This window comes from Lissotriton helveticus, chromosome 10 (genome assembly GCF_964261635.1).
Source record: "Lissotriton helveticus chromosome 10, aLisHel1.1, whole genome shotgun sequence".
Lineage (NCBI taxonomy): Eukaryota > Metazoa > Chordata > Amphibia > Caudata > Salamandridae > Lissotriton > Lissotriton helveticus.
Window position 1 is genome coordinate 1,056,406,330 of NC_136071.1, and position 26,834 is coordinate 1,056,433,163.

A 26,834-nucleotide genomic window follows, 5' to 3' on the forward strand; every position below is an offset into this window, starting at 1 on the left:
TTCTTGCAATGCTTGCAGTATACTTTCTTCTTCTAATATCTGTACTATTTTGAAGCTCAATACGTGAACATTCACATCTCTTAATTAGCGAATCAAACTATAAATACATTGTTCTCTCTGTATTTCTACCACTTTGTACTTATCCATGTTATACTGACGTTCTATTGAATCTACACATATTTAACAGCACTCTAAAACACAATACATATGATTTTGTACGAAGAATATTTAGATTTATTCAAATTTGTAAGACATAATACAGTACAATGAGGATGCTGTACACAACTCCATATAATTAACAAAGCAATTATTATTTTATTGACACTGCAATAACAAGTTCATTCATAGACTTTGAAATGTCAGTATGAAAGAAACATATATTCAGACATATCATTTTCAAAACTTGTTTCTGATATTGAGCCGAAACGTTGCTTTCCAAAAATAAACTGCTGTTTTCTTCACTCAGATTTCTTTGTATCTGAGGCAAAATCTTTAATGCTTTGTATGCCCCAGAATATAGCACAGGCTGTAAACCAAATCTGAAAAAACAAGGATGTGGAAATATATTAAAATTTACAAAATATACACACATATATTTATTGGAATCAAAAATAAGCTTTATTCAATTACACATTGTTAATCAAAAAAGCGTACAAGAAGATACGATTTGTTCATCGTTTGGGTTAAAAAAGTTATCTATAAGAAGTATGATAAAAAAAATACAATACGGCTAATAAAATTGATAAAAGCATGATTACTTTATAAAGGCAATACATTTAACTGTAAAAACTTTCTTTGAGTAATAACAGCCAAAAGATACCATGACATAACAACACAGATATAGACTGGGAAGGGATTTTACAATCATGAAAGCTGATCAAAAATGCACAAAGTTTAGAGATCTTAACAATGGCTATATTAAACATTTTCTCTGGTCTGAATGATATTTACAAAATATAACAATGTTCATGAAGCTCTGGGCAGATACATTGTCACAAGTGCATTTTACCAACTCTTGTGACCAGTCGTTTACAGTAGGAAAACTAGTTAGGTGATGAAAAATATCCATTCTGAGTCATATAAAAACAAATCTATGATGAGTGTTATGTACATTTATTAAATAAGGTTGCATATCGTGTAGTCAGAATCAGTTGGTACTTGAGAATGGTAGATTTCAGTACTTCTCTAGATAACATTAAATCCTCAAGCAGAGAAAAACATTCAGATTTTAGCTCTTTTCTAGAAATACTAGTCAAAGTCTCTGGATGATCAAGATGGTCAGAAAGGTACAGATCTGCTAAAAAATCTTTAACATACTTGAGCTATGGGATTTTAAGGGGCATATAAGAGTTGAGACAGTCCTTTATAATGTCACTGTTTAATCCTGTAGACTCAGATGTACAGGTCATGTGCCATAGCAAGACAGTCCAAATCTTAATCAGATCTTTTATAAAAGGCACCACCAATTCTGAGTTAGATGCATAAACATAACTATTAATATCGCCTATATTAACTTTACACATAATATTAAAAATTAAATGTTTAAGACAAAGACACTATATTATATAACAGAGGGTATCCACTTGGCCTCCTGGATATTACAAATGAAGCAAATTCTAACCAGAAGTATTTATTTTCTATCTATAAAGTGTTTTATAGATAGACCTTGAACATAATTTAAACAGGGTATTTAGTACCTAAACAATGAAACTAATCTAAGGCAGAAAATACAATTAAATTGGAAATAAACCGGGAAGTGAAAGTTCTTTCAAATATTCTTTAAAGAAGCTCAAAAGTGGAGACAGAATGAATGCAAAAGGAAGATAGTTCCATTATTAAAGTGTCATGAGCGCGCACCATTAAACCTCGAAGTAGTACAATTTGGCAATGGCCATGTAAGTAAATAAGGATAGCAGAAGAAAGATTGCCGCTGGTCAAAAGTCAAAGAGAATATAAAAGTGCAAAAAGGATAGACAAAATATGGAAAATCAAATTGGAACTACAAAACAAATAGTATGCTAATGCAGGCAATGCTGTTAATGAGAAATATGGGAAAAGTGGTCATGACCATTGAATGTATGGAGAGAAGAATTATGAATATATTGAAGTACAAACATCACGATCAATAATACAATTGAGATACAAATCATATTTTTTAGAAAGAAAGCAACTGAGGGGAGTACAAAATGCCTTATCTGTTCAATATCAAAGAACAGAAATGACCAATACATGAAACTGAAGCAATAGAATCATGAAAAAAGAATCAACGACAGACCGTGATAATGGGCAGATGAGATAGATGTGATAGAAGATGCAAGAAATGTGATTAGAGAGGACTGGTAAACAGAATGGAAAGTAAGGAAGAAAAGTATTACTTTTTCATGGACTTAAGTAAAAGACAAATGTATCCATGTAATGGTCACTAGCAGACAGACAAGGAAAGAATCATGTAAGAAGTATAAAAACGTGTATAAAATTGAAAAGAAGAAATAACAGAATAAGCCCAGTACACATGGTGAAAAAAATAAAGGACCAAGAAAAAAGTGCTAAGGAATGCCATACGGTGATCAAGCTACAGAAAGATGTAAAAGTGCCAGAATAGAAATGAGCTTCAGTGAAGAGCTTCAATGATTAGCATAATAGTATTCAATATGGATAACAGGCCACTTTATTTCAGTGCTTTTGGAGTAAGCAAATTGTGAGAGTGAACGTGTGATGAAAGTTGCCATTGATTAATTCACATTTTTTTTAAAAAGATACAATATGTGCAATATGTGGTGCAAATTAGACAGAAAACTATCACTTTTTTTGTGAAAGAGGGAGTGACTCAACCAAGTTTAAATTACTTGATAGAGGTATCTTATTAAATGACAGGTTAAAGTGAGATGTTGTTAGGTATGATACAAGTAAAATAATAAAGAGATGTATTACTTAATGCATGGTAATAGAATCAGATCAGACGGGTAGCTCTTCGGTTGATTCAATTTTAGAAAATGCCCTTTTTTGTGTGGACATTCTCAGATTGTCTGGTATGGATATTTTTTTAACTCTGCACACGTTGATACTGCTGGCGAGTTCACAGTGTATGGGGCCAGACCAATAAAACGTGGGATCATTGGTTAATCCCAAACTGGCATATTTAACTTTCCAACAGATCCATAGTATATGGTGAAGGAAATGCACCAATGACATGAGGATGTAAATGTCACCTCTGGACTGTAGCACTAGACTGGCAAAGAAAATATGGCTTCAGGTGTTTATGTGAGGCCTGAGTGTTACTGCTTTAAACCCTTTTTGACAGGTAAGAAATCTACTTTTCAACATTAAATAAGTCATCCCTTATTAGGCCTTGCAGCCCAAAAGGTAGGGTGCCTAGTATTTGAAAGTGGAACATCCAAAACGTTATGGTTGCCATGTTGCTGCAGTGCAAGCCCCAAATGTTTCCACTACATTGGTTCTGTGGTTTTGCTGTTAGACAAGCTAAATTACGGTGTAAATGCTCATTCTGAATTTTCTGTTTAAAATAAGTCACACACTCCATCTAAACCACTATTTTTAATATTTATTAATATCCAGTTCTATGGCGATGTTGAACTTGTGATCGGCATACAAACAACCTAACTTTTAAAAACTTAAATCTTGCCTGCCTGAACTGTAGCGTCTAATTAGCATTAACCTCCCTGACGCTGTCCTGTCAGTGCTGCCTTTTAAGAGCCATCAAATACTGTTCTCAGAGCAGAGACAACAGCTTGCGCCTGGCAGGATGTCTTGGGTGAAGAGTGTGTCAATGTTTAATCCGTGAATGACAGTTAAGGTCAGAGGTAGATATGTACTTTTAGAGGAGCTTAGTGATTAGGCCTACCTGGAGAAAAGGGATCTTTTGATCACCGAATAAACTATTAACCCTTCTGGCTTCAGTCTCACTGTAGGAGGGAGCTGGCCCCAGAACCAGTTAGGAGTGTTTGAGTGGGTGAGGGTTGCTCACTACCTTAGATACACCGCCCTTGTGTACAACAAGAACCCTTCAAGGCAGAATGGTTTGTCATGTTGGATTTTAATGAGAATGGTGCACTGTGGGGTTTTTTTTAGCGCGATTTAGAGGATAGTCTGTAAAAATGGGAAGGGTTTTCCTTGGAAATCTTTTACCCATTGGTCACCAGTAGTCGCCCCCACCCACTGGCTAGTGAACTGAACAAGAGTAGCACTTCAGTCCTGGCTCCAGAGAGCACTTTCTTGACCTACTGCAAAATATTAGAGGACTGAACCTGTTGTCTGTGACCTTTGTGGAGACCCGAAGAACTTCACATGCTCCGACACTGGCCCAGGACTAAGAGGTAGAGACACTAAAAAGTTAGGACCTAAAAAATGTTTAGACTTCCAAGACCTCTGGAGCCTCAGCAGAGCCTCGTAGAAAAGGATTACCATCTTAAGAGGACTTTATCATATACAGCTTCAGCCTTGCCTCACTGAAAGATTTTCAGCTCCAAAAAAAGAGACTAATGCCAGACCTAATGATTGGTGGGGGTCCAGCGGAGTGGCGGATGACATCCTGATGGCCTACCATCCACAGAATTTAGAGATCACCAGTGGCCCAGTGGCAATATCTGTATCTTGATAGGAACCACCATCATGGCGGTTCCCGTCTAGGTACAAAAATTTGAAGTGTGTCTGACATCAGTTTTACCAAACGTTTAGCACAGTTTTTGTAATCCAAAAGCAAATCAAACAAACTCTCAAAATGGGATTTTGATACAGAAAAACAAATGACTAGCGACACCGCACCCAAGGAGTTCTTTCCCTTACTGTGGGGGTCATTACTTGTTTTTTCTGTCCCTCACCACCAAACTTTTCATGGCACTGATGGGCAGGAAAAAAAAGGACATCATAGCGCTTACCCTATGTACGGCAGGCAATATAACGCTTTCCTCTGATGAACCCTACACCATAAATGCGATACATGGAATGACTCCTGGTGACCATCAGACCTAGGACCCACACCCACTACCTCCGACCACACCAGAAAGCTCAGAAACATGATTGACAACATGCTCACCTTGAAATCACAAATGAACACTGTCTCCTCTGCCTGCTTTCTCACTCTGAGCATGCTACATAAGGTCTTCAAGTGGTTAACCCAACTCGAGACTGACACAGGGCCTGGACTAAGGCAATGACCTCTATGTAGGAATCGCCCCACATCTTTTACAGAGACTTCAGCCCATACAGAATGCCCCAGCCAGACTCATCCTTGGCCTTCCACAATAAACCCACATCACACCCCACCTCAGGCAACTCCGCTGTCTCCAAGTGCAGAAGAGATGCCAGTTCAAGCTGCAGACCCATGCAACAAGGCTCTACACCAAGGACCCATCTACATTAACCCCTGCCTGAACTTACACCAACCATCGAGAAGACTTCGCTCTGCCTCCCTTTCACTTGCCCATACTGCCCACATCTACTGAAGCAAAAGTGAAAACACTCCTTCTCCCACAGCAAAGACCTGGAAAAGCCTCACTTCTGGAATTCCGAATAGCCCTCAAGACCTGGCTGTTCGATCGGCCTCCTGGACCTGCAAGCTCCTGGTGCCCCTAATGGGTGATTAGCCGTGCTTTATGAATCCTGATTGAATGTTTGAGAAAGGAAGAAGGAGAGGAGAGACAGAAAAAAGGTGAGAGAAAAAAAGATGAAAGAAGACAAAGGAAAAAAGAAAGATAGAAAGGAACAAAAACGTGTTTTCAGAAGTAATCTAATATCCTCCCAAATGTTTTACATTGTGCTTAATAAAACAGTAGTTCATGGTGGGAATATATTTTTTAAAGTGTGCTGTTATCTGTGACATTTATTTATAGTAAGTCTTCTTCCCAGGCAGCAGCATTACATTGTATATTTAAGAAGTGGGGGGCGGCATGCTGCTCCTGTCACCTCTCTCTCGCTCACAAGGCTGGTGTGTAGAATTTTACAATGCAGCATCAGCAGGGACGCAGCAGAATACTCTCACACTCAGTAGAGCGACTAGCTACTCCAATACAGGCAGTGAGCTACTGGTAGCTCATGAACGACCTGTTGGAAATGACTGCCCTAGACAGTTTAGAGAAGGAAACAAACTGACCCTAACTATTTTTGGTGGTATTGTTACCTAACACTTTAAAATTCTATATCTCAGAATCCACTAATTGGATTCTATTCGTTCTGGTACCATTGTATTTATTACAATTTACTCCATTGTTCTATAGTGATTTTTTTTGTATTGTGTTCTCCCTTTATTGCTGTTTGCATGCTGCATAAATACTTTATACATTGCCTCTAATGACTGAATGATTTCGTGCCAAGCTACCAGATGGTTAAGCGGAGTTTAAATAGTGACTTTTGTGGTTCACCCTGAGAAGGATTGAGGTTGTTGCCTGAGTGGGACTTCCACCCCTTTTAGCTAAGAATCTAATTTCTTACACTGACATGCTCAAATCAGGAGGAAAGATGGTGGCCAATTAATGTTTCATGGGATGCAATATATGTTGCAGGCTTCTTGTAGTGTGTTGATTCATTTCAGAGATATGTCAGTAAAGAAGAAATATTGAAAATTGCGACTTGTTAAAAAATGTTGAGCTAACCAATGCGTAATCCTTAGTTCCATAGTTATATGAACAACTTGCCTTGTTGGTAGTCAGATATGCAGTTGTATAGAAAGCCAGCCAATCACAGAAAAAGGTGACAGAAAGGAACACTAGTGAGAAATACATGCATGGATGGATGAAACGATGAGTAGATGGATGGACTGTCAGAATATGAGCACCTCCAAGAGCCCAACAAGTAGCGAAACAGGTGCATAGTTGAATGATTTGGTGGGTGGGTGGATGGATGCATAATCAGAGAAAGAAAAGTATAAATGGAGAGAGGATATGGAAGGGAGGATAGATGGACAGGATGGCAGATGGGCACAGATATTGCAGGTGGGCTGACCAAGGGATAGACAATTATGGGATACATATCCAGCAATACATTGATAGGCTAAATGTCGTTGTTAGGGTGCCTTGCTGTTTCTCTAAAGCATTAAATTGCTGATATGCATTGTTTTTTGTTCACACAGATGACTAAGTTATCTGAAATAGTGAACATCTCTCGCAGTGCATGACTTATAGGTCAGCTACACACATGCGGTTTGCGACTTGGGATTTGCTCTCAAAAGTTCGGCCAAGGATGAGACCGCCCAAATGTTTGTCTCATTGGTTCTAAGCCATAAACTGCATCCTACTTGGCGAGAGCTGCCAACAAGGGTACCCAAGAGATTGCAGAATCTTGGCTAACTGGAAAAATGTGTGTTTTCCGTGGAAGCTCCAGCTGTGTTCCTGTGAGAGAACACAGATGCTTGAATTGTTTTCCTACCCTTCATTGTTGACTACCTGCTCTGGCAGAAGTTCCAACAGATGAAAAGGAAGACAGCAGATGTTTGAAATAGGTACAAAAATGCATTTACCGAATATATATAAACCCTGGGAAATTCACAGTAATAACTATTAAGACATCTATCCTAAAAGTAAGGTGAAAGTCCACGATACCACCTTGCAACCGACGAACTTTAGCAAAAAAGGCAAGGCCAGCAAGAAAACCGTAAATATCAAGTCAAACATTTTACCTTGACAATTTGTACTATAAACTAGGTTCGGAAACTTTTTCACCTGGGAACATCAAATTTATAAAAGGTAATATGAGGAATGCTTGCAATTAATCAAAACCTCTGGCGATTACACTATGTACCATTTCACCCATCATTCTCAACTAATGTGCAACTTTAAACAGAGGTCCGCCTTATGCAAATCAATTTCTGCCCCGATCCTTATAGTAACACTGCATGCCAACCTGATTCCTTCTCCATAAGGGAGCACAAGCAACCTCAGGCCATGTTCAGCCTAATTAGGCATCATCAGTAAGGTACAGCTGGGATCCTTTTGAGTAAAGACCCCACCCATGGAAACAACATTTTCCCTCTATTTTGTAAATGCATTTCGTTGTGTCTTCTCATGATGAGAAAGGCCACTAGGATGTAGCAGACACTATAATTCCGGGAGTGGGGGACTATGGGAGGAGCAGACCTGGGGAGAGCCAAACCAGGGTCCTCATTGGCCCTAGGCGTCAAGCAGGCTACACATTTCATGAAATAATTGATAAAGATTTGGATGTATTTTTCAACATATCTCAGTGTCTTAAATAAGTACATAGAATTGTATCACTTTAGTGAATGACATTTATTGAACGTAATACTGTTTTAAAACATGAAAGATACAAGAACATCCTCATGCCCTGACGACGTTGACGCATGCTACCAAAAATGTGCCAGGTTGTCATGTTCACTATTTAAATAGGCTATATTGTTATTAAATGCGAAATACGATTATTTTATATTAATCTTACATAAGTGAGATGTTTTGTAGAGTGCTGAATTACTTCAGCATGCATTCAAATTAGATAGTTAATGACTATGAAACGAAGAGAAGTAAAGGGATGAGCCATGGATCACACAGTTTGTGCGGAAGCCAGGATTTGAGTCTAGGATTGAATAATTGAATACTGTGCAGTTTTATGTTCAATAAATACATCATCAAAAACTTTATTTCGGTCATCGACCAAAAAATGGTTAAGTGCAATACAGCTCATAAATATATATTAAAGAAGCTAAGATTAAACACAAATTGTATAATAAGGACATCAATCAGGTATTAATCTATGTTGCAATGGAGGTGTAAAATAACCACTTATTGCACAATGAAGACCAAGACAAAAAAACCTTTGCCTACTCTTTAGTGAACAACATGGTCCACTATGCTGCAGAGTTCTCAGGGTGCGCTACAAATAAAAGCCTTTATATGCTTTCAATAAAATATGAGCAAGCTATTGGATTAAAACAATTTAAAACAGATAAAAGTAGGAAAACCTTCTTCACAGCTTCAGCAGTTTCCCACTGATTGCCCACAGATATCCGAAGAATGTTGCTACTGAACAAGCAACCACTGGCCTTGTGTCCGATATGAGAATACGAAGAGCTTCACCATGGATACCTATGCCCAGCTGCTTACATATTGGTTTAAGCCATTTGGTTCTCGGGAGTGAGAATGTGGGACAAGCAAAGAATTCATGTCCAGATGTCTCTTTCATTGAGGTGCAGCTGGAACAGAATTGTGAAATGGTAGAATGATGCCAGGTGCCTGTAAGGGAGTTTAAGGGGAAAGTACCAAACTCTGAACTGCATATGCAGTTTCCTATCTAAGGGTGACTGGATAATATCTAAATAGCATTCTAGAGGGGTAGTCAGGTTAAAGTCCATAAACTCTGCTGTTAGATGTCCCCACAATTAATTGATAACTGTAGCCTGCTCTACTCAGTCCCAGTAGTGAATTGTAACATAATCTTTTCTTGGAAGCAGTGCCGGGTCCCTGACATCCCAGTAGCCCTCTAACCCAATTGCAGCCAGTAGGCGTATCACGTTTCGTATTCAGCCTAAATACACTTACCACATGTTAAATCAAATGTAATGTATGTGTGCATGCAGGCACACATGCACACACACGTAATGATTAAGCATATTGCTCAATCAGAATATTTAAATGTGTGCTTTACTGTTCAGGATGAATTCACAGATGGTTAAGATCAAACTCAGTGATGGAACAGGGCTTTCTGAAATCATGCTGCAAATCACATCATCTTGGAGAGCTGGATTGACTTACAAGAATTGTAGGAGAGACTCAATGCCTCAATTATCACAAATCAATAATTAATCAAAAAAAGTGGTCATAGAACACCCACTGAATCTGCTCCTCTGGCTTCAGTGGGTCTGAGGCAAAGCACAGCATGATTTCAGAGAAACAGATTTTTTCTGCCATGTGTAATCCTCAGTTTCACTTAAAAACGTGGGGAGATTTTGTTCCTTGCGTTCCCCCCCTCCAAAATCTGAGAGAGGGAATTAATCCCCCCTTGTCTGCCACAGTTTTTACTTTGATGAATGTGTCAGTGCCCACAAATCCTGATGTATCTAAACATCAGTTTACACCTATGCTTGCAAAAACTATTATGCGTCGAGACCTGTTTGATAGATAATGCACATGATCTAATTGTCCTCCTATCACAGTATGAGCAGCAATCCATGTTTTCTTCCAGTTCTTTCGTATGCTTGATCATTGCTTTCATAATTTTTACATTAGCATCCAACACTTTTTTGAGTACCTAGCTTAATAAATTGAAGCCATTCTGATTTATGTGTATTAATGAATTAATTCTCCATTCAAATTCAATTAATCATTTACGCTGTTACTACAGCTATTACATGAAAATATCAATTTCGATGGCAGTCAATAATTTAGACCTAAGGCAGCATTTTTAAATAGTAGCTATATGTATCATCTGTTATCTGTTGGATTTGTATTTTGCAAACAAGCTACCAAGAGATAGCTTTAGGTTGCTCGGATAAGACAAGATGGACGAAAACAAGAATTAATATAATTGAGAACTGGTAGGTTTTCAAAACTTTGGGGAGCCTTGGACCATGAGCTGTTGATGCTAATAAGGACCATTCACCAATTCAGCTAAACTGAAATCGAGCATCCATACCATAAACCTGTTCTGAGCTCGTACACTGGGTCAGATTGGAACTATGCACCAATTTCTGAAGAAATTAAAGTGTCTACAGTCCACTCAAGTCATAAATGTCATGAGTTAGTGCACCAACTTCATAAAGCACAGTGCAAAACAAAGAGCAATAGTTGTCATTCTAAGTTGAGTGCAATGTGCGGAGCTCATCCACTAATATCAGTCATTACAATGAAGTCTATTACATTGTGGTACTTTACAACAAGCGTTTCGCTACAAACGCCTTTATGCAATTTACCACTAAAATCTGATTCTTAGTTAAAAAAAATGTTCCCCCTTCAAGGGTACTATACAATTTGATTTATTGTGAACTAGGTTTGAAAGGGAAGGGAAACATTGCCTAGTTTGATGACCATTGTACCTAAGCCATCTAGGATAGTATGAGTGATGACATTGGAACAGATCTTACCCAGTCTCAAGGAACTACATAGACACATAGGGCTCTCCCAGTAATTTCATGATCCACATTGAGCAATTTAAAAAAAAGTATTTTGTATCCATTGTCCATATTTGAGCAACCCTAATTTTGTCACATTGCTGGGTTTGACACTTCCATATTGGTCCTAGGGGCCATCATGATTTACCTAGGCACAGTCCCCTCCCGGTAAAACATTCATAAAGTTTGTTTTGTAATGATGTACTTTCAGGCATTAAGATGGTTACTGGACTAGCTCGAAAAAGTTAAAGCAATTGAGGTAGTTTACTCATTTTCAATGTAATAAGCCATCCTTGTCATGATGTGAAAAAGGGAACAAATGATTCGCTCTAGACATGTCTTGTACTATATCCTTTGTGAGTTCATGCCAAATAATTCTAAGTACCATTGACAGAGAATTAGTCAGGTTCATGCACAGCTATTAAATAGAGCCATTGTCCATACAAATTGTAAGGTACCTTATATTTATTGTAGTCTATCAAAAGGAGCTTCAAATTAAGAACCTCTCATTTATTGTAATGTATGCTGAAGATAAACACCTCTTCAAAATGTTCCAATTGCAGAATGAGGCCTGATAATTGGTTTTGCACAGAAATGCGTCATTTGCAAAGGGAGTGATCTTATGTTGGGTACCTCCACGTGGAATGTATCTAAGGTCTTCACTTTCTCTAAGTATGGCTTCCAAGGGCTCTATTATTAGAGGAAAAAAGGAGCAGGGACAGGTGGCATCCCTGTCAAATCCCCTACTCAAAGGTATTTTTTCCAATCACAAATAGTTCTCTAGAACCACTCGAAGGAAGCACCAGATAACTCGGTCGAGTGCTTTTTCAACATCAAGTGTCACTATGAACACTGGTAAAAGTGTCCTCATCACTATTTCAATCAGCTGAGTGGCCTTGTTATGATGATAATAGAAAGAACTAATACAACCTAGATACCAACACTTTCATAAACATTTCGACATTCACAATTTAAAAGCCTATATGACTGCAGTCCCCAGGGCCTTTCCCTGGTTTCAGTGACACATCCAACTCCACCATAGTGTGTATTAAACCCGTACTTCGATACATGAATTACATAAGGCCGCTAAAGGGCATGGCAGTTCTTTAGCAAAGAGCTTGTAAAACTTCAAAAAAAACACATCAGTCTCCCTGTCTTGGTGCAAGTCAATCTTCAAATCTCCATTCCCTGAATAGAACGTTGCTCTATGTCATTTATTTGCTCAATGTGCAATTGCAGAGTTAACTGCCTATGAGTTGCATTCCCTTTCTCCTAACATTTCTGTTGGATCCACAGTAATATGCATTCCACCTTGTTGGCATGGAAGAGGTTTAATTTACCGTTTCTAAACAGCCCCTTTGGCATATGCCTTATTGCCTGCCTCCAATTGCGTGAATATATTATGTTGAACTAGCCTTCATGTGCAATCAGTGTGCTGCTAGTAAACGCATTCAAAGTGTACCTATATTTTTTTACGTAATTGTACTAACTCTGTGCATCTCATAAAATTCCTTTATCTGGGAAGCAACATCCACGTTTCCCAAGAGATATGCCCTACTACTACCCTCAAAGGATGTACACTGGATCTGAAATATGATAGCTCTCCACCCTACCATTAGTCCCAGCGGTGCCCTTATTACAGAGATACACTAACTCTGTGGGTATACATCCAGTGGACATGAGAGAAGAAAGAGTAATTATCAGGATGTAGTGATCAATTAAAAATGTCTCAACAGTGCCTTCAATGTCCTGCTGGTTCCTTTTCCTAAAGTTTCTCCATGTTTTGGCCTGATCACGTCTCCATCCCAAACCAGGTTGAAGTCATTTACAACAGTTCTTTTTTTTGTTTTTGTTTTGTTTTATACAGAGTAAACTCGACTCGAAGGTATCCGAGCGCTTTACATGAGCACAAGTTGCGCTACGGACCAACACATTCCTTTTTGCTAGACACAGGGAGAATAAGTGATTTGCCAAGAATCACAGGATGTTGAGCATTCCTGCTGAAGCTCAAACCCAGTTCCCCAGCTTCAAGGTCGACAGCCCTAGCCATTAGGCCACATCCTAGTTATCTCACCTGTCACTGTCCTGTTCAGCAACTGTATTGGGAATAAATGCACCCTGGAAAAACTTTGCTGTATATACAATAAGCAGCATAGGCTTCTTGCTCCATAGATGAACCTGAATCAGAAAAAGCCTTCCAGAACGGCATCTTTACTTTGTAGATTGGTCATCAGGATATCATGTTTTATATAGATTGCCATCCAGCTGCATGAGAAGGGGCGGAGGCTGTGTAACAATGGAGAAGTTCCCAGTCTTCATGCTGTGTTGATCTCTTGAAATGAGTGGGCTTTCTTCATCTACACAAATGCAGAATTCAGCACCCTTAATTGCTGCCAAATACTCTGCCTCCTGTTTGAAAACTGGAGGCTTGTCATGTTGAGAAGGACTAACAATAACTTGCATATATCCAACTTTTCTATCCATTACATCATTACAGTTCTCCAGGTGTGCTTGTGAATTCATCCACCGAATTTAGTCCTAAGAACAGGACATCCATTAAAAACATCAATGAAAGTTCGAGCCAAAAAATGATGATCATTGTCATCTGGTCAACCTCATTATTATTTTCCACCCCATGCAGTGTATTTATGTAGTCCCAATTTGGGTTTTGCTGCAGCACAAGCACCAAGCTCTGGCACTGGTGATTCTCAGATGAATTACAGTGTCTGGCCATATTGGGTGCTACGCCTCCTCTGAGCTTCCTCCAGAGAACTTACACTTATAGTCATGAGGTGCTGGAAGCTCCTACCTCTTAGTTGGCTCCTACTCCTCAGTTGTGTTCTTTGTGCTCTTGCCTATACTCAGTTCTTAGCCTTCCCCTTCTTTTGACAGTGCTGTATGTTTGAATGTTTTTGGCTTATACAATGTCAACATTATCACCTCTCTCTCCTATTTAAAATGGAGAAACTCTGAAAAGGGCTATGCATACCTTATTTACTTATAATTAAGCTCTCCTATTGCCAATTCTCTACCATGGATGTCGCAGCCAAATCATCCTGATACAGGGTATCCTAACCGCGAACAAGGAAAATTTAGGGAATGGGTCACACAAACCTTACAATCTGCTCCTTCAATTACAGTTTTGCCATAAAGTCTCTCTGGCAAGTCACCTAATTTGAATTTTTGCAGACTCAGTGCATCTCTCTGTGCTAACTGGGAAGAAGTTTGTCTCAATCAGCACATTTCTAGAAAGAGATTGTCATATGTATTCCACTTCTGCTTCCTCCCTAAGATTTTTGATTCTGTTAATGACTCTGTGCAATCTCTTTCCTAGATAATTTCATCTGTCCGTGATGGTTATCATCTAGGGTTCTAGGGTTGGGATTGATGCTGTTCCAGAGTCTGACCTGAACTGAAATGTCTGCTCCATCGCTTCCATTTGGATTCAAGACCCTCTTCAACTGACAGTATCATTAAGCGGATTTGACTTTACCTGCTGGAGCCTCTTAGTGAGGGATTTATCAAAGTTTTTCTTTAGTTCTGGTAGACTTGCCAATAAGTCTTCCTTTGTGATTGCGTGTGCATTTGAAAGCCATGGTATAAGAGTTCTTTCCTATATGCCCACTATTCCAAGGTGCAGCTTCCTTCAGAAAATCAATGGAGTATAGCCTTTTTTGCTTGGGGCTCTTGTGCATTTGAGATATGGGCCTACATGCCACAGTATTCTCTAGGTCACAGTCTGCTCTAGAAATTCCACTTTAAACTCATTTACTCAAGACATCCTCAAATATAAGTCTCATAATCCCGCTGCTGTTAGGTAGAGATTTAGTGCAGGTGGAGTGTTGTGTAGTTCTCCACATGTGTTACACATTCAGCTCTCTGCATTAGTTAGTTGTGCTGTCACACACATTTTACTCTCACTTATCACGGCATACACCAATGAGTCAGCACACATCATGAACTATTTGTCTTCACTGTGAGTGACTGCATTTTGCTTGTGCATATGTGCACATCCACATAAAAATCAGCCTACATCAGTTACACGGCTGTTAGGCGAATGTAAGAAATAGGGTTGCTGCACAACTGGGGTGTGAGCCATGGTCAAGCAACAACCACAATCCTCGTCAGGGTGAGGCACAACCCAACCCTAAATTAACCTGTGCTCAACCCTCTAGTAGCTTGGCACAGAGCAGTCAGGCTTAACTTAGAGGCAATGTGTAAAGTATTTCTGCAACACATCAAACAATATAAAGTGACAAACATCACAAAAAAGGATACCACACCAAGTTAGAATAGGAGAGTTATTTTAATAAAGAAATCAATACCAAAATGACACAAATCCAATCAGCAGAACAGGAGTTTTGCAAGTTTAAAGATTTCAGTGAAAATAGTGCTAAAAAGCACACAGCAACAATTGTGGATATTTGGTCGAGAAGGGCAAGGACACAGTCATAAGTTCATGCCGGCCGCAATGGAGCATTAGCCAGTTACAGGGATCCAGTTAGGCCCACAGAACAAAGTACCTAAACCATTGAAAGGATCCGCACTGATGATGCATCATGAAGCCGAGATGTTGCATCAATTCTGAGGTACCGCAAGGCTGCGAGTGAGGTCCTGCACCGTTGATTAGGATACCAATGATCTCAGCATCAGTACCGAGCAACTGCAACGCTGTGATGCAGAGTCTCTCATTGTCATCGAGGCTGCAGTCACCAAGGAATGTGAGGGTCTTCCCCGATGATATGTTGCACAGCGGTGGTTTCGAAGAGGCTTTGGAAGTGAGGCAGGTTTTTGCGACAGGTCCAATCCATGCAGCACTGGCAATCCATAGTTCTGCTTGGGGTTGCGCTGCACTGCAGAGGAGATGCGTCAGTTGCACTGGATCCACAGAGGCCAGCAAAGAACTTTAGGCCCACTCTCAAGGGTCCATGACTAGGGTGACACCACTTGGTAGGGTAGGCTCACATATGGTGCTGGGGATGAGTTTGTTGGAGCTTTCTTTCCCTGAGTCTCAAGTCAGGGGGCCAGCCAACTAGATCCTGAAATAACTCTGGTTGTCCTGGATTCAACAGGTTCAGTCCTTCCACGCAGTCAAGAGGGCAGCATTCCTTAAAAGCAGTAGTCTAGCAGAGTGGCTTTGAGAGGTAGGCCTTTGAAGTGCACTGGTGCCCTGCCTTTCTGGCCCTGGCTCCAGACTAACTACAGGGGGTATGCAGCCCTTTGTAAGGAAACAGGACACACCTTATTCAAGTGTAAGTGCAGCTGTGTCCAGCTCCTCCCGCCTATCCTTCCAGTGAGAGCTCATCCAGGCACACCTAAGCTCATTATTGTGTGCGGCTGTCTAGGAGGAATACTCAAAGCCCAACTGTCAACTATACCCAGCCATGTGACCCAGAACAGGTTACAGGCACCAAATGGCTAAGCAAGGATATTGCCAACTTTCTAAATGTAGCATTTTCAAAATTGTAATTTAAAATCCGAATTTTCCATAAGTTAGGATTTCTCATTACAATTCCAAAGACACCAAACATGAATGAATTACCTGTTCCTATTTGGATGTTACAACATATTAAATGTAACACTGTAACTCTAATGTTATCCTATGGGAGCGGAACAAAATTATAAGTTTTTCACTACCAGGACATGTAAAACTTAAAGGTACATGTCCTACTCTTCAAATACATTGCACCCTGTCTTCTTGGCTGTCCAGGGCCTACCAGAGAAATGACATATGTATATAAAAAAGAAGGATTAAGTGTGGCAAAAGGTTTATTTTCCCAGGTCGAAATTGCAGTTTAAAAGCTGCACACACAGGCTGCAATGGCAGATCTGAGACATGTTTAAAGTGCTTCTTAGGTGGGTGGCACAAGCAGTGCTCCAGGTCCAATAGTAGTATTTAATTTACAGGCCCTCGGCACAGATAGTGCCACTCTAATAAGGCAAGTATTTACATTTGGCAATTTGGTTGAAGCCAATTTCACCTTGTTTTAAGGAGAGAGTACAAGCACTTTAGCACTGGCTAGCAGTGGTAAGGTGTGCAGAGTCTTACAGCCAGCAAAAACAAAGTCAGCAAAACAAAAGGTATGAGGGCAAACGTAGGGGGAAAACCACACCAATGAAACCATGTCTAACAGTGAACCTCTGCTATAATGTCTGATATCATTCCAAATTTTACTTGATTTTTGTGAAGGATAATGTTCTACTTATTTTTTACAAGCATATGCACACCCCCATTAAATGGCAGCATTTGTGCTTTCTATTTTTTAAAACTTTGTGGGGCAGATTTACAAGCCCCATGCGCTGTCAGTACATCTCTTTTTGTGATGCACTGGCAGCGCATTTTTCTGCCCCATATTTACAAGGACAGGAAAAGCAACCTTGCATGGCTTTTCCTGTCCTTATAAATACTGCCCCTTTACACCCAGCATTTTGCGTGAAAGGGGCATTCCATGGGTGTTCCAAGGGTGTTGCTGTGGGTGTTCCTACGCAAAACCCATGGAACCAGAAACATTTCCAGATTTACGAGGATTCGTAAACCTGGAAATGCATCAGTATGCTACACCACCCGAGGGGTGGTGTAGCTAGGCGCAACGAGGAGAAATGTTTTAATTTCTCTTCTTTTTCCTCTTTCAAACATCTACTGCACATGTTGAAAGAGGAAAATGCCTGTAGTGATTGATATGTGCAGGAAGGTGCCCCTTCCTGCACAAAAACAATCTCCCCTTGCAGCATGGTGCAAGGGTGCCTGCACAGGAGCATGGCAGCTGCGCAGGGGAGAGCACAGAAATACGGCATCATTGTAAATTTGTCGCATTCCAGTACTCTGAAAGTGCTGCAGCGTGGTGCAGTCAAAGGGCTTGCGGTGCCACGCTGCGGCACCTTCTTGTAAATCTGCCCCTAAATACCTAACACATAAGTTTACAAAAAAAATAAATAAATAAAATCTAACAATGCAGACCTGCAATGTCAGCCCTATTGACTTTGCCAATGCATGTTAAGTGGGTTTAAAATATTTAACCCCTCTAATTAACTAATTTGCTGAGCATTACATGTCAGATAGAATACAAATACAAGAGTAACATTAGTCTAGTATTCGATGACGAAACACAATAGTGCAACTTTTAATTTGATCTGCCACAGAAGGGTTTGTTGGTTGGGAAATGAGGGAAATCCCTTATCCGATGAAGCTCAGACGACCATAATGTCATACAATCTGCTAATTTGAGGGGAAGGAGCATTTGAAGGATGTTCAGCGAACCCGGCAAAAATGCAATTTTGCTGCAAACAATGCTCTCACCTAACAAAAAAAGCCAATTTCTCTCCCATTTGTTTTAATTTGACACCATGCAGTAGTGAAACCCTAAGAACTGCCCTCACATTATGTAGCTGCAAACCCTAGACATCATGAAAGGGGCTTCAAGTGCAAGGACACCCTCTATACAGTTTTAAATACATGTATGCAAACTATGTACCTGCATAGTATCCTGCTCCTTGCCTACACTAATACATTTCTTAACAGAAACGTGCAGTGGTCTATTGATTATTGAATATGAGCATGCACTTTTTAGGTCGAGCCTAGCGCAACGCGCATGCGTTGCACTATGGGAGGCTTCTTCTGAGCACTCCACACTGTTCCTAAACTTCCCCGTGGGAGTTAGTTAACTCCCACATATTCTATTGGCCTTTGTGTGTGGGTTTCAGTAACGAAAACACGCAAATGGCCAAAGACGGCATCATGTTCCGCCTTTTCTTTTAACGTTAACTCCCCTGGCCTAGGGATCTTGGGAGCGAGCAGAGGCGAGCATTTTGCCAGCGGCATACCTTCCTTATCGAGATCTTGGCTCATGCACGCTTTCGTGGTCGCGTTTGTTTCAACTTCATACTAACTGCTTTGGCCGCCATAGTGCCTGTAAGGAATGACTATTTTAGCCCGCATTTAAACAATAACCTTTAAATGCCAACCCTTACCATCGACGCATATGATGTTTTTAACATGTCTTGTTCACTGTAAAGCATGACTATTTTAGCCCGCATTCAAATAATAATCTTTAAATGCCAACCCATACCATCGACGCATATGCTATTTTTAACTGATCTTGTTTGGCTAGCCATGCGTTATGTTAAATTAAAATTGTATGGCGCTTGTTCGCTGTAAGGCATGACTATTTTAGCCTGCATTCAAATAATAATCTTTAAATGCCAACCCTTACCGTCGACGCATATGCTATTTTTAAGGTCTCTTGTCCAGCTAGCCATGCGTTATGTTAAATTAACATTGTATGGCCATGGAAAAAAAATAGCAAACGGTACCAGCAAATAAAGTTGGATAAAACAGTGTTCTCTTCAGATTGCTATGGTGAAGTCGCTTGAAGATGCCATTAGTATACGTCTTTGCACTCAGCGGAAGAGCAGGGCACGAGCAGCTGGATTTAAGGCAATTACAAGAGAGATGACCATCTACCGTGCGCTCCCCTGTCTTGATACAGCCTCCTTCCTGTTAGTGCCTGGAGACAGTCACACCAAGGTGAAAGTGTTCGCCTCAGATTTTATGTGCATTATTGTAATGTGTTACAGTCTCGGCTTATTTGCTGTATTCTGGGTTTTAGTCCGCTGTTAAAAGGCATATATTTTCTAGCCGGAGAATCAAAAGAGCGCCTAACTTTTTTGTTCATTGTGCGACATGACACATCACACATTTCCAGCAATCACTTCAGTAGACACTGCTATATTTTTTTTTGTCAAGGAACACAGTTGTTTTAGTTCCCTTTTTTATGTTTGATCTTAAGTCAATGAGGTGCTCCGGTCCTGAACTGTTGGGTGCTTATTATTGCGCAAATCCATCATTTTTCTGTGGCTAGAAGAGTGTTTAGGGACTTATGTCACGTTTGAAAATGAATCTGTCATGTATTAACTGTGCATCTTCAGAAAAGAAATCTCATTTAAAGGAGACACTGCCTGCGGAGCAGTGAAGCTTTCAAATTTGAACTTCAATGTATACACTTTAAGTCAGGCTGTATATCTGCATCCCACTTTGCACTGTACGTTAAAGGATTAGCCTTCTTGGAAGTGACTCCATTCAGTAACGATTTAGCAATGTATGTTCGGAAAGCCTTTTACCCAGGAGATCTGTCATAACTTTTGGCCTCTGGCACGTCATGATCTTTGTGTGTTTCGTAACATTTAAATTGCCTTTAACGACCTCCCCCTAGCACTTATGTCACTTTGACACTACCTATCATATAATTTTTGATCACATGTCTGTGCGGCTATGAGGCTTATAAGGTCCCAAAGGCAAGACCTATTGGCTATGCCAATGCTTGCTTATTTAGCAATTGAAACAATTGTACCTTGTGTGGCTGCATAACTGGAATGGATGTCAACTATATATTAAAAAATGTAAAGTAATGCAGATTATTTTGCTCCAGTAATGTGCAAAGATGTTTACTAAATAATTGAAATTAATGTGCACTGTTTAGATAAATTATAAAAAGAATATGCACTAATTTATTAAGAGATGAAAGGCGTCATGCACTGTTTTAATAGGAAATGCAGATGAATGTACAATGGTTTGCTCTAGTAATGAGCTGAAGTGAATCTGCATTCTTTTGGTTCTGTAAAAGAAAGGCATGCGCAATTAATTATTGAGTAATGGAAATGAACAGTTAAGGGAGCGCTAGTGAGTGGCACTCTTTTACAGATGGTATAGCCTAAAAAGGCATAATCTTACATTTATCATTTAAAATGTGTATGGATGGGCTCATACCCCACTTTTAAACTCAGGTCTTTCAACAATATGTGCCGAATTTAACATGATATGGTGTGCATTCCTGTCCTTTCCTTGCGCTGGCGCACAATGTGCTGCCTAGCACCAATGCAGGCACCTTTGCGCCATAGTAGGTTTTCTTGCACAAAACCAATCCTCTGAGGCATTTTCCTCTTTTTATGTGTGCTGCCTAATGCGGCACGCATAGAAAGAGGAGAAAAAGAGCAGAAATAGATTTTTCTCCTTGTTACATACACTTGGCGAGGCATAGCATGTTGATGCAATCCCAGGTCTACCACTTATGATAAATCTGGGAATGCATCAAAATCCATGGACGGATGCGTGGGAACACCCATGCTCCACCCATGGAACGCCTCCCTGGGGCAGAGTAACGCAATGCAGCGATTTGCACTACTTCGTGCTACTCTAGATGTATCAAGCCATGCAGGGCCATGCAATGTGGCCTTCCGAGGCTTGATATATCGGAAAAACATCCTTTACAACGCAACTTTTACCACGCAGTACTGTTACAACGCATTACACTGGGGGGCGCTCTAGGATAAGGAATAAGTTTAATTTACTATCCAACACCTTCCCTAGTGTCCACGGGGACTGGAGTTGGAATAGTAAATTAAACTATTCACTATCCAGCACCCCAAAGTGTAATGCGTTGTAATGGTATGCGTAGTAAAACCTGCGTTGTAACAGCATGCGTGGAAAAAGCATGCGTTGTAACGTCATACATCCTGATATATCTGACATGGTAGTTGCGTCGCCCTTGCGCCACCTTGCGTGGTGCAAGGGCGACTCAACTCAATGTTAAATTTGCCCCAAGATCCTTTAGACTTCCGAAACCTCCTTTAAAAAAAATTAAAAAACAGGGTTTGCCTCCGTGATTCCACCGTTAATAAACACGGTTTTAATTCCCTGATAGGCCAGATCATCAATGCAACTTTGTAACAGTGGAAAGTGGCAAAATATTTTAGGGGTGTTGGAATACAGGTGCGCACGTGAAAACCACTACTATAGAGCTCTCTTACTGACTCTTAGTTCGCTTGGCTCTCCGAATGAGGTGGGCTCCCCAACCGAGCAGCTGCATTCATGATTTAAATACAACAAGCTGGACTCTGCTGTCAAGCTTGTGATGTATGACCTGCAGAGGATGTTTCCATCCCTTTCTTTCTCAGTCCAGCCTGCATGCCAGGTAATGACCACTGCCCACGGATCGACAGGCTCTCCAGAACACATCTGGGCCCCACTCCACTGTTAGCTCCAGATCTGCCGCCCACGGACAGCCGTGATTCCCAGGACCGCAGCCCTCCGCTTCAGCATCACAGTAGGAAGTTCCAGGCATAATTTCATCGCGTGCCGGGGAAGAAGTTATGGAAAGTGGAACAATAGAAAAACAAATCACACAACCACTTTCTGGTTGCCCATCTGCAGCTGATAAAGCCGGGGCGTCAAAGATGATTTGGGATTAAAAGATAAACCCGGTTTCCTCTTTGTATTTCTTTCCCATATGTTTGGATCTGTCTAATACCTCTATCAACGCTGCATAAAACAAACTGGAAAATATTCTTAAAAGTGTCAGCTCTCATGGGATGGTCCGATGGGAGAATACTTCGATACTTCCATATTTCTTCCTAGTGTTTTTGCAATGGCTACCTTAATTACACCAGCACTTTATGTGAGACAAACCTTTCTCCCCAGTCCTAGGTCGCTGTAACATCGGTGTACGACTTAAGTGGCAGAGGGCTAGTTTGGTACCGTCTGATAATGTAATGCAGCTCCATTTCAAATTCACTTTATGTACATTTTTCTTACATTGCTATCCTCAAAATCTGGCATGTGTTTACGCCTCCTTTACGAAAACTGGACACTCTCATGTACAGTGATGTTCCAATGTATTTTTCAAAACATCATGAGGAAGAGGTTTCAAACTCACAACACTTGTAATCAAGTATGAAGATGTCAATTTTCCCTGGACTACCCCTTCATGTGGGCATCTAGCCCCAACAAGTACTTTGGTGTTTGGCTGAGCAGGGACCTGAACGATCACTGGCGATCTAACTTTGGCCGTGCGCTGGACTGGCTGGAGACCAAGATTCGTGCGTGGTAAGCGCTCCCACTCTCACTGACAGGGCACATCACCATTGGAAAGATGGTGACACTTCCAAAATTCCTCTACATCTTTTTTTAACATTCCTGTCCCTCTCACATCTCATTTTTTTCGTAACTTATGCTTGCATATTATCACATTGATATGGGTGGGACGACAGCCCAGAATAGCGTACAATATTGTCACTCTCCCCCTGTCCCAGGCGGGATGGGCGCCCCAGATTTAAAGTTATATGCAAAATGTGCCCAGTCCAGCTTTCTCCACTTCCGGCTCCACCCCACACCCTTTCAACCTCATGTCGCGGTTGAGGCTGATCTCATCGCCCCGTGGCCGCTCAAGACCGCACTTTTCATTCCTCCAAAACCCCCGTGTGGCGAGATCGACACAGTTGAGTGCTTGCGGTGTGCTTGGGACTTGCTTCGAAGGTATGTTGGAGCTGACACGCTGTATGCTCCCTCCATGACCCTAGCCAAAAATCCTGGGTTCCCCCACTGCAGACGGCGGGCATGGCGCGTCGCGCTGCTCTCCTTGGACTCACCACCATGGCCGACATCTAGCCAGACAACACGTTCCTTGTCCTTCTTGAAAATGCTGGCCCTTTAGACAGGCTGTTATATTATCAGATTAGAGCGACTTGCAGGGAGACATATCCCTCTTTCCCTCAGGCCCCCGGTACACCCTGCACTCAAACTGATCATTGCCTCCGGCTCCTCAAGTAAGCTGGTCACCAAAGTCGATGCCCTAACACTGGCTGCCTCCCCCTTGACACAGACCGAGCCCACACTGCCTGGGCAGGGGAATTGGGGAGGGACCCTCCCATGGCTGTGTGGTTATACTGCTGCAACCAAACCTCACATTTATTTCCTAATTATTCTTTGTGGCTCATACACTTCGAGTACTTGCATAGGTTTTATCTCTCTCCCGCTACACTACATAAGATGGGGCTTACGGCAAGTGACAGGTGTGTGCGGTGTTCAGTCGATGGCGCAGACTTCATCCATTTAGCCTGGTTGTGTCCCAAAGTTTCAGCTTTCTGGCTGGAGGTGTGTGCCATTACCAGTGACATCACGCTTAACCGCATCACGCCTGACCCCCTGGTATGCCTCATAGAGTATGTAAAGAACACACCAGATGGGAGCTGCAAACTCACTGCCATGCTTCTGGTTATCGCTAAGCGCATGGTGTCCATACACTGGGGACGAAAACAGGCGCCTACTGTTAAGGACTGGCTGGCTGATTTGGCTCACTTTCACAGACACTCCTAGGTGAGTTTTGGGATTTAATGCCGGCTGCCAACCTCCAAATATCTGGGCCCCTCTCATGTCCTACTTACAGCGTCTAGCCACCCCAGACAGCTCACCACTGCGGTCTCCAGTCTTAGACATGCTGCGAGTTGGGGGTAATGCCTCTGTCAACCTCCCAATGCCGCCCCCGTCCTCACATACACTCCACATTCCGTCATCAAGTCGTCCCATATGATCTAGTCTGCCCACATACCTCCCAGGCCCAGCATTTCTCCGCTATTTCGCAATAACTTGTGGTGTGTTTCTGTAAAAGTGACAGTATTTGTATGGCACTCATGTCCTGTACTTTGTCGTGACTTCTATCTTTATCAATAAAGGTTTTTGATAAATCAAAAAATAAAAAGTATGAAGATACCTCATCATATAAATTTCCAGCATTCAGAAAAGCTGAACCTTCAACGAAAGAAAATAATGTGTTAAATTTTTGCTTGAATGGATTCAGATTCAATTTTTCTGAGTTAGGTACATTCTAACTGTCTAGACTGACTTTGGAAGAAGGAATTAGGTGACCAATAGGCAGATACAAATATTTGCCTACTTCAAAATTCAAACCATCTGCAAGGAAGAAACCAATTCTCACAGCTGCTCAAGTACATATATCCTGTTAACAGATAATTTTTATGACCTGAATGCAAAAGGAGGGCTGAATTGGCAGATACTTAAAGCCTGGATGTCATAAATTTAGTTATTAATTTGGGAAATGGGCATTGCTACTAACATAGTAAACACAGTCTGGCCAGTTCCCCAGAGATATTTAAGTACAAGCAGATCCAGACAGCCTTAAAGATGAGAACAAAACAAATACAATTCACCAATCAATTGAAAAAACAATACAAATGTAATCAGGGAAATTGATTGAGGAAAACCAGAGATAAGGATTTTCAACGTTTTATGGCAGCAAGTGGCAAACCTTAAAGTAGCAATTAAAAGCCAATGTTAAACATATATGGGCATCTAGGTACAATTTCAGACCTATCAGCAAGGAGCTGGCGTGGGAGGGAGTGCAAACCTACTGTTCACTGCAGTCAAAATTTACCCAAGTCATAAAATGGCTGCTGCAACATTTTTGATGATGCTGTGGCATCCAATCAGATCTAATCTTTAGATCTATCAGGTCCGAGGACCCTCTGCCACTGGACATATACAAATATTTTTTCATTTATTTCTAATTAACTATTGAAGGAATTTACACTAAATCACAAAATAAGGCTTTCTGGGTAAAGATCTAGCTTTCTGCCAAATTTGGTATAATTCCGTTTAACCACTTTGGCTGCAGCTGAGTCCACTCTTCCTATGAAAAACTTTATGGGGGAAAAGCATTTTGGGGACCCACATTTTTCTTGCCCCTCGCCTGACGTATCCTGCAGAAACTTTCCAAGAAGGATCTGAGATGAATGAGACTTTTGTTTGAAAGTTTTGTGAAGATTTGTAAAAAGGCACAAAAGTTTTTAACATGACAAAATATCCATTGTCTGTGGAAATATGGTCTTAGCTGTAACTACCCGGCGTCAAACACCACTATATAAGGCAAGCCTGTAGGCATTGTCTGAGTGTCACCACATTAACAGCAGCAACCACATGTTATTCTTGAGGAAAATACCATCATTGTATTACCATAAAAACAAATTAAAGCTATAACCACATTCAAATGCATTTGTTCTAAGCATAGGCAATATGTTGTTCATTGCAAACATTGTCAATAGAGTGTTTACATTCAACATCAGGATCAAAGTCTTTCTCTACTTGCTACAGGCTACGTAATGTAGCCATAAGATCAACAACTAGGATCCCAGCACTCCAGAGATTTTGGCAAAAGCAGTCAATGGAAACCTCACCTGGGGTCATTGATATAATGCCCCAAGTGACTTAGGTTTAATGTTTTAAATTACTTCAGGGGCTGCTGCCCCCCACCACACTCATAAACTACATTAGTGGTGCAGCTGCCAAATTGGGGCATGACAGCACAAGACAAATATAAAAATAAGCCCATGCAGGGCATTATTGAGCGCTCCTCTCGTGAGCTGTGCACACTAGATGTGCATCTCAACCACTCCTTATTTTTCAAGGGGCCTTGCACTATGGCAGGGGGTTTCCTTCTTTATTATTTGAGTGCCCTGGTCGCATCTCAGGCCCCCGGAGCCTTATCCATCCATTGTGGGCAGCAGGGTAACCCCACGGTCCCTCGTCACCCCAGCCGGCTCACTGAATGCCTTCCAATACAGGCATGGGCTCCTCCAGCAGTCTCCTTTGTTTCTACTGGGCTGAAGCAGCTCTTTTCTTGGCTCCCACCCATGGTGGGAGCAGTGTTACTTCCCCATGTCTGTGAGGAGTGCAGGCAGGGCAGCAGAAGGCTGGAGCAACACAACCACTCCAGACACAGGCACCTGGGACAGGAAACGTGCCCGGCTCTAGGTTCTTCTATGCCCTAGGAGATGGGGTCCTTGGGGCCAAAAGTTGCCTTGGGGGGATGGCCCACGCATGCCCCCACCCCATCCCAAAGTGAAATATAAAATAGAGAAACATGAAATAAAAACAAACAGACCCATGGGCCCTGGACCACATTGGAAGTAATCTTTG

General features: G+C 41.2%; 1 protein-coding gene across 2 annotated transcripts in view; it reads right to left on the reverse strand.

Moving 5' to 3' along the window:
* Positions 1–211: 211 nt before the first annotated feature.
* The window catches only part of AGMO (alkylglycerol monooxygenase), a 744,553-nt gene continuing 717,930 nt past the window's right edge, over positions 212–26,834 (reverse strand). For both annotated transcript variants that reach the window (XM_078663767.1, XM_078663766.1), the window contains one exon: positions 212–539. In XM_078663767.1, the coding sequence (XP_078519893.1) occupies positions 459–539 (81 nt within the window). In that variant the 3' untranslated portion in view covers positions 212–458. The remainder of the gene's footprint in view (positions 540–26,834) is intronic.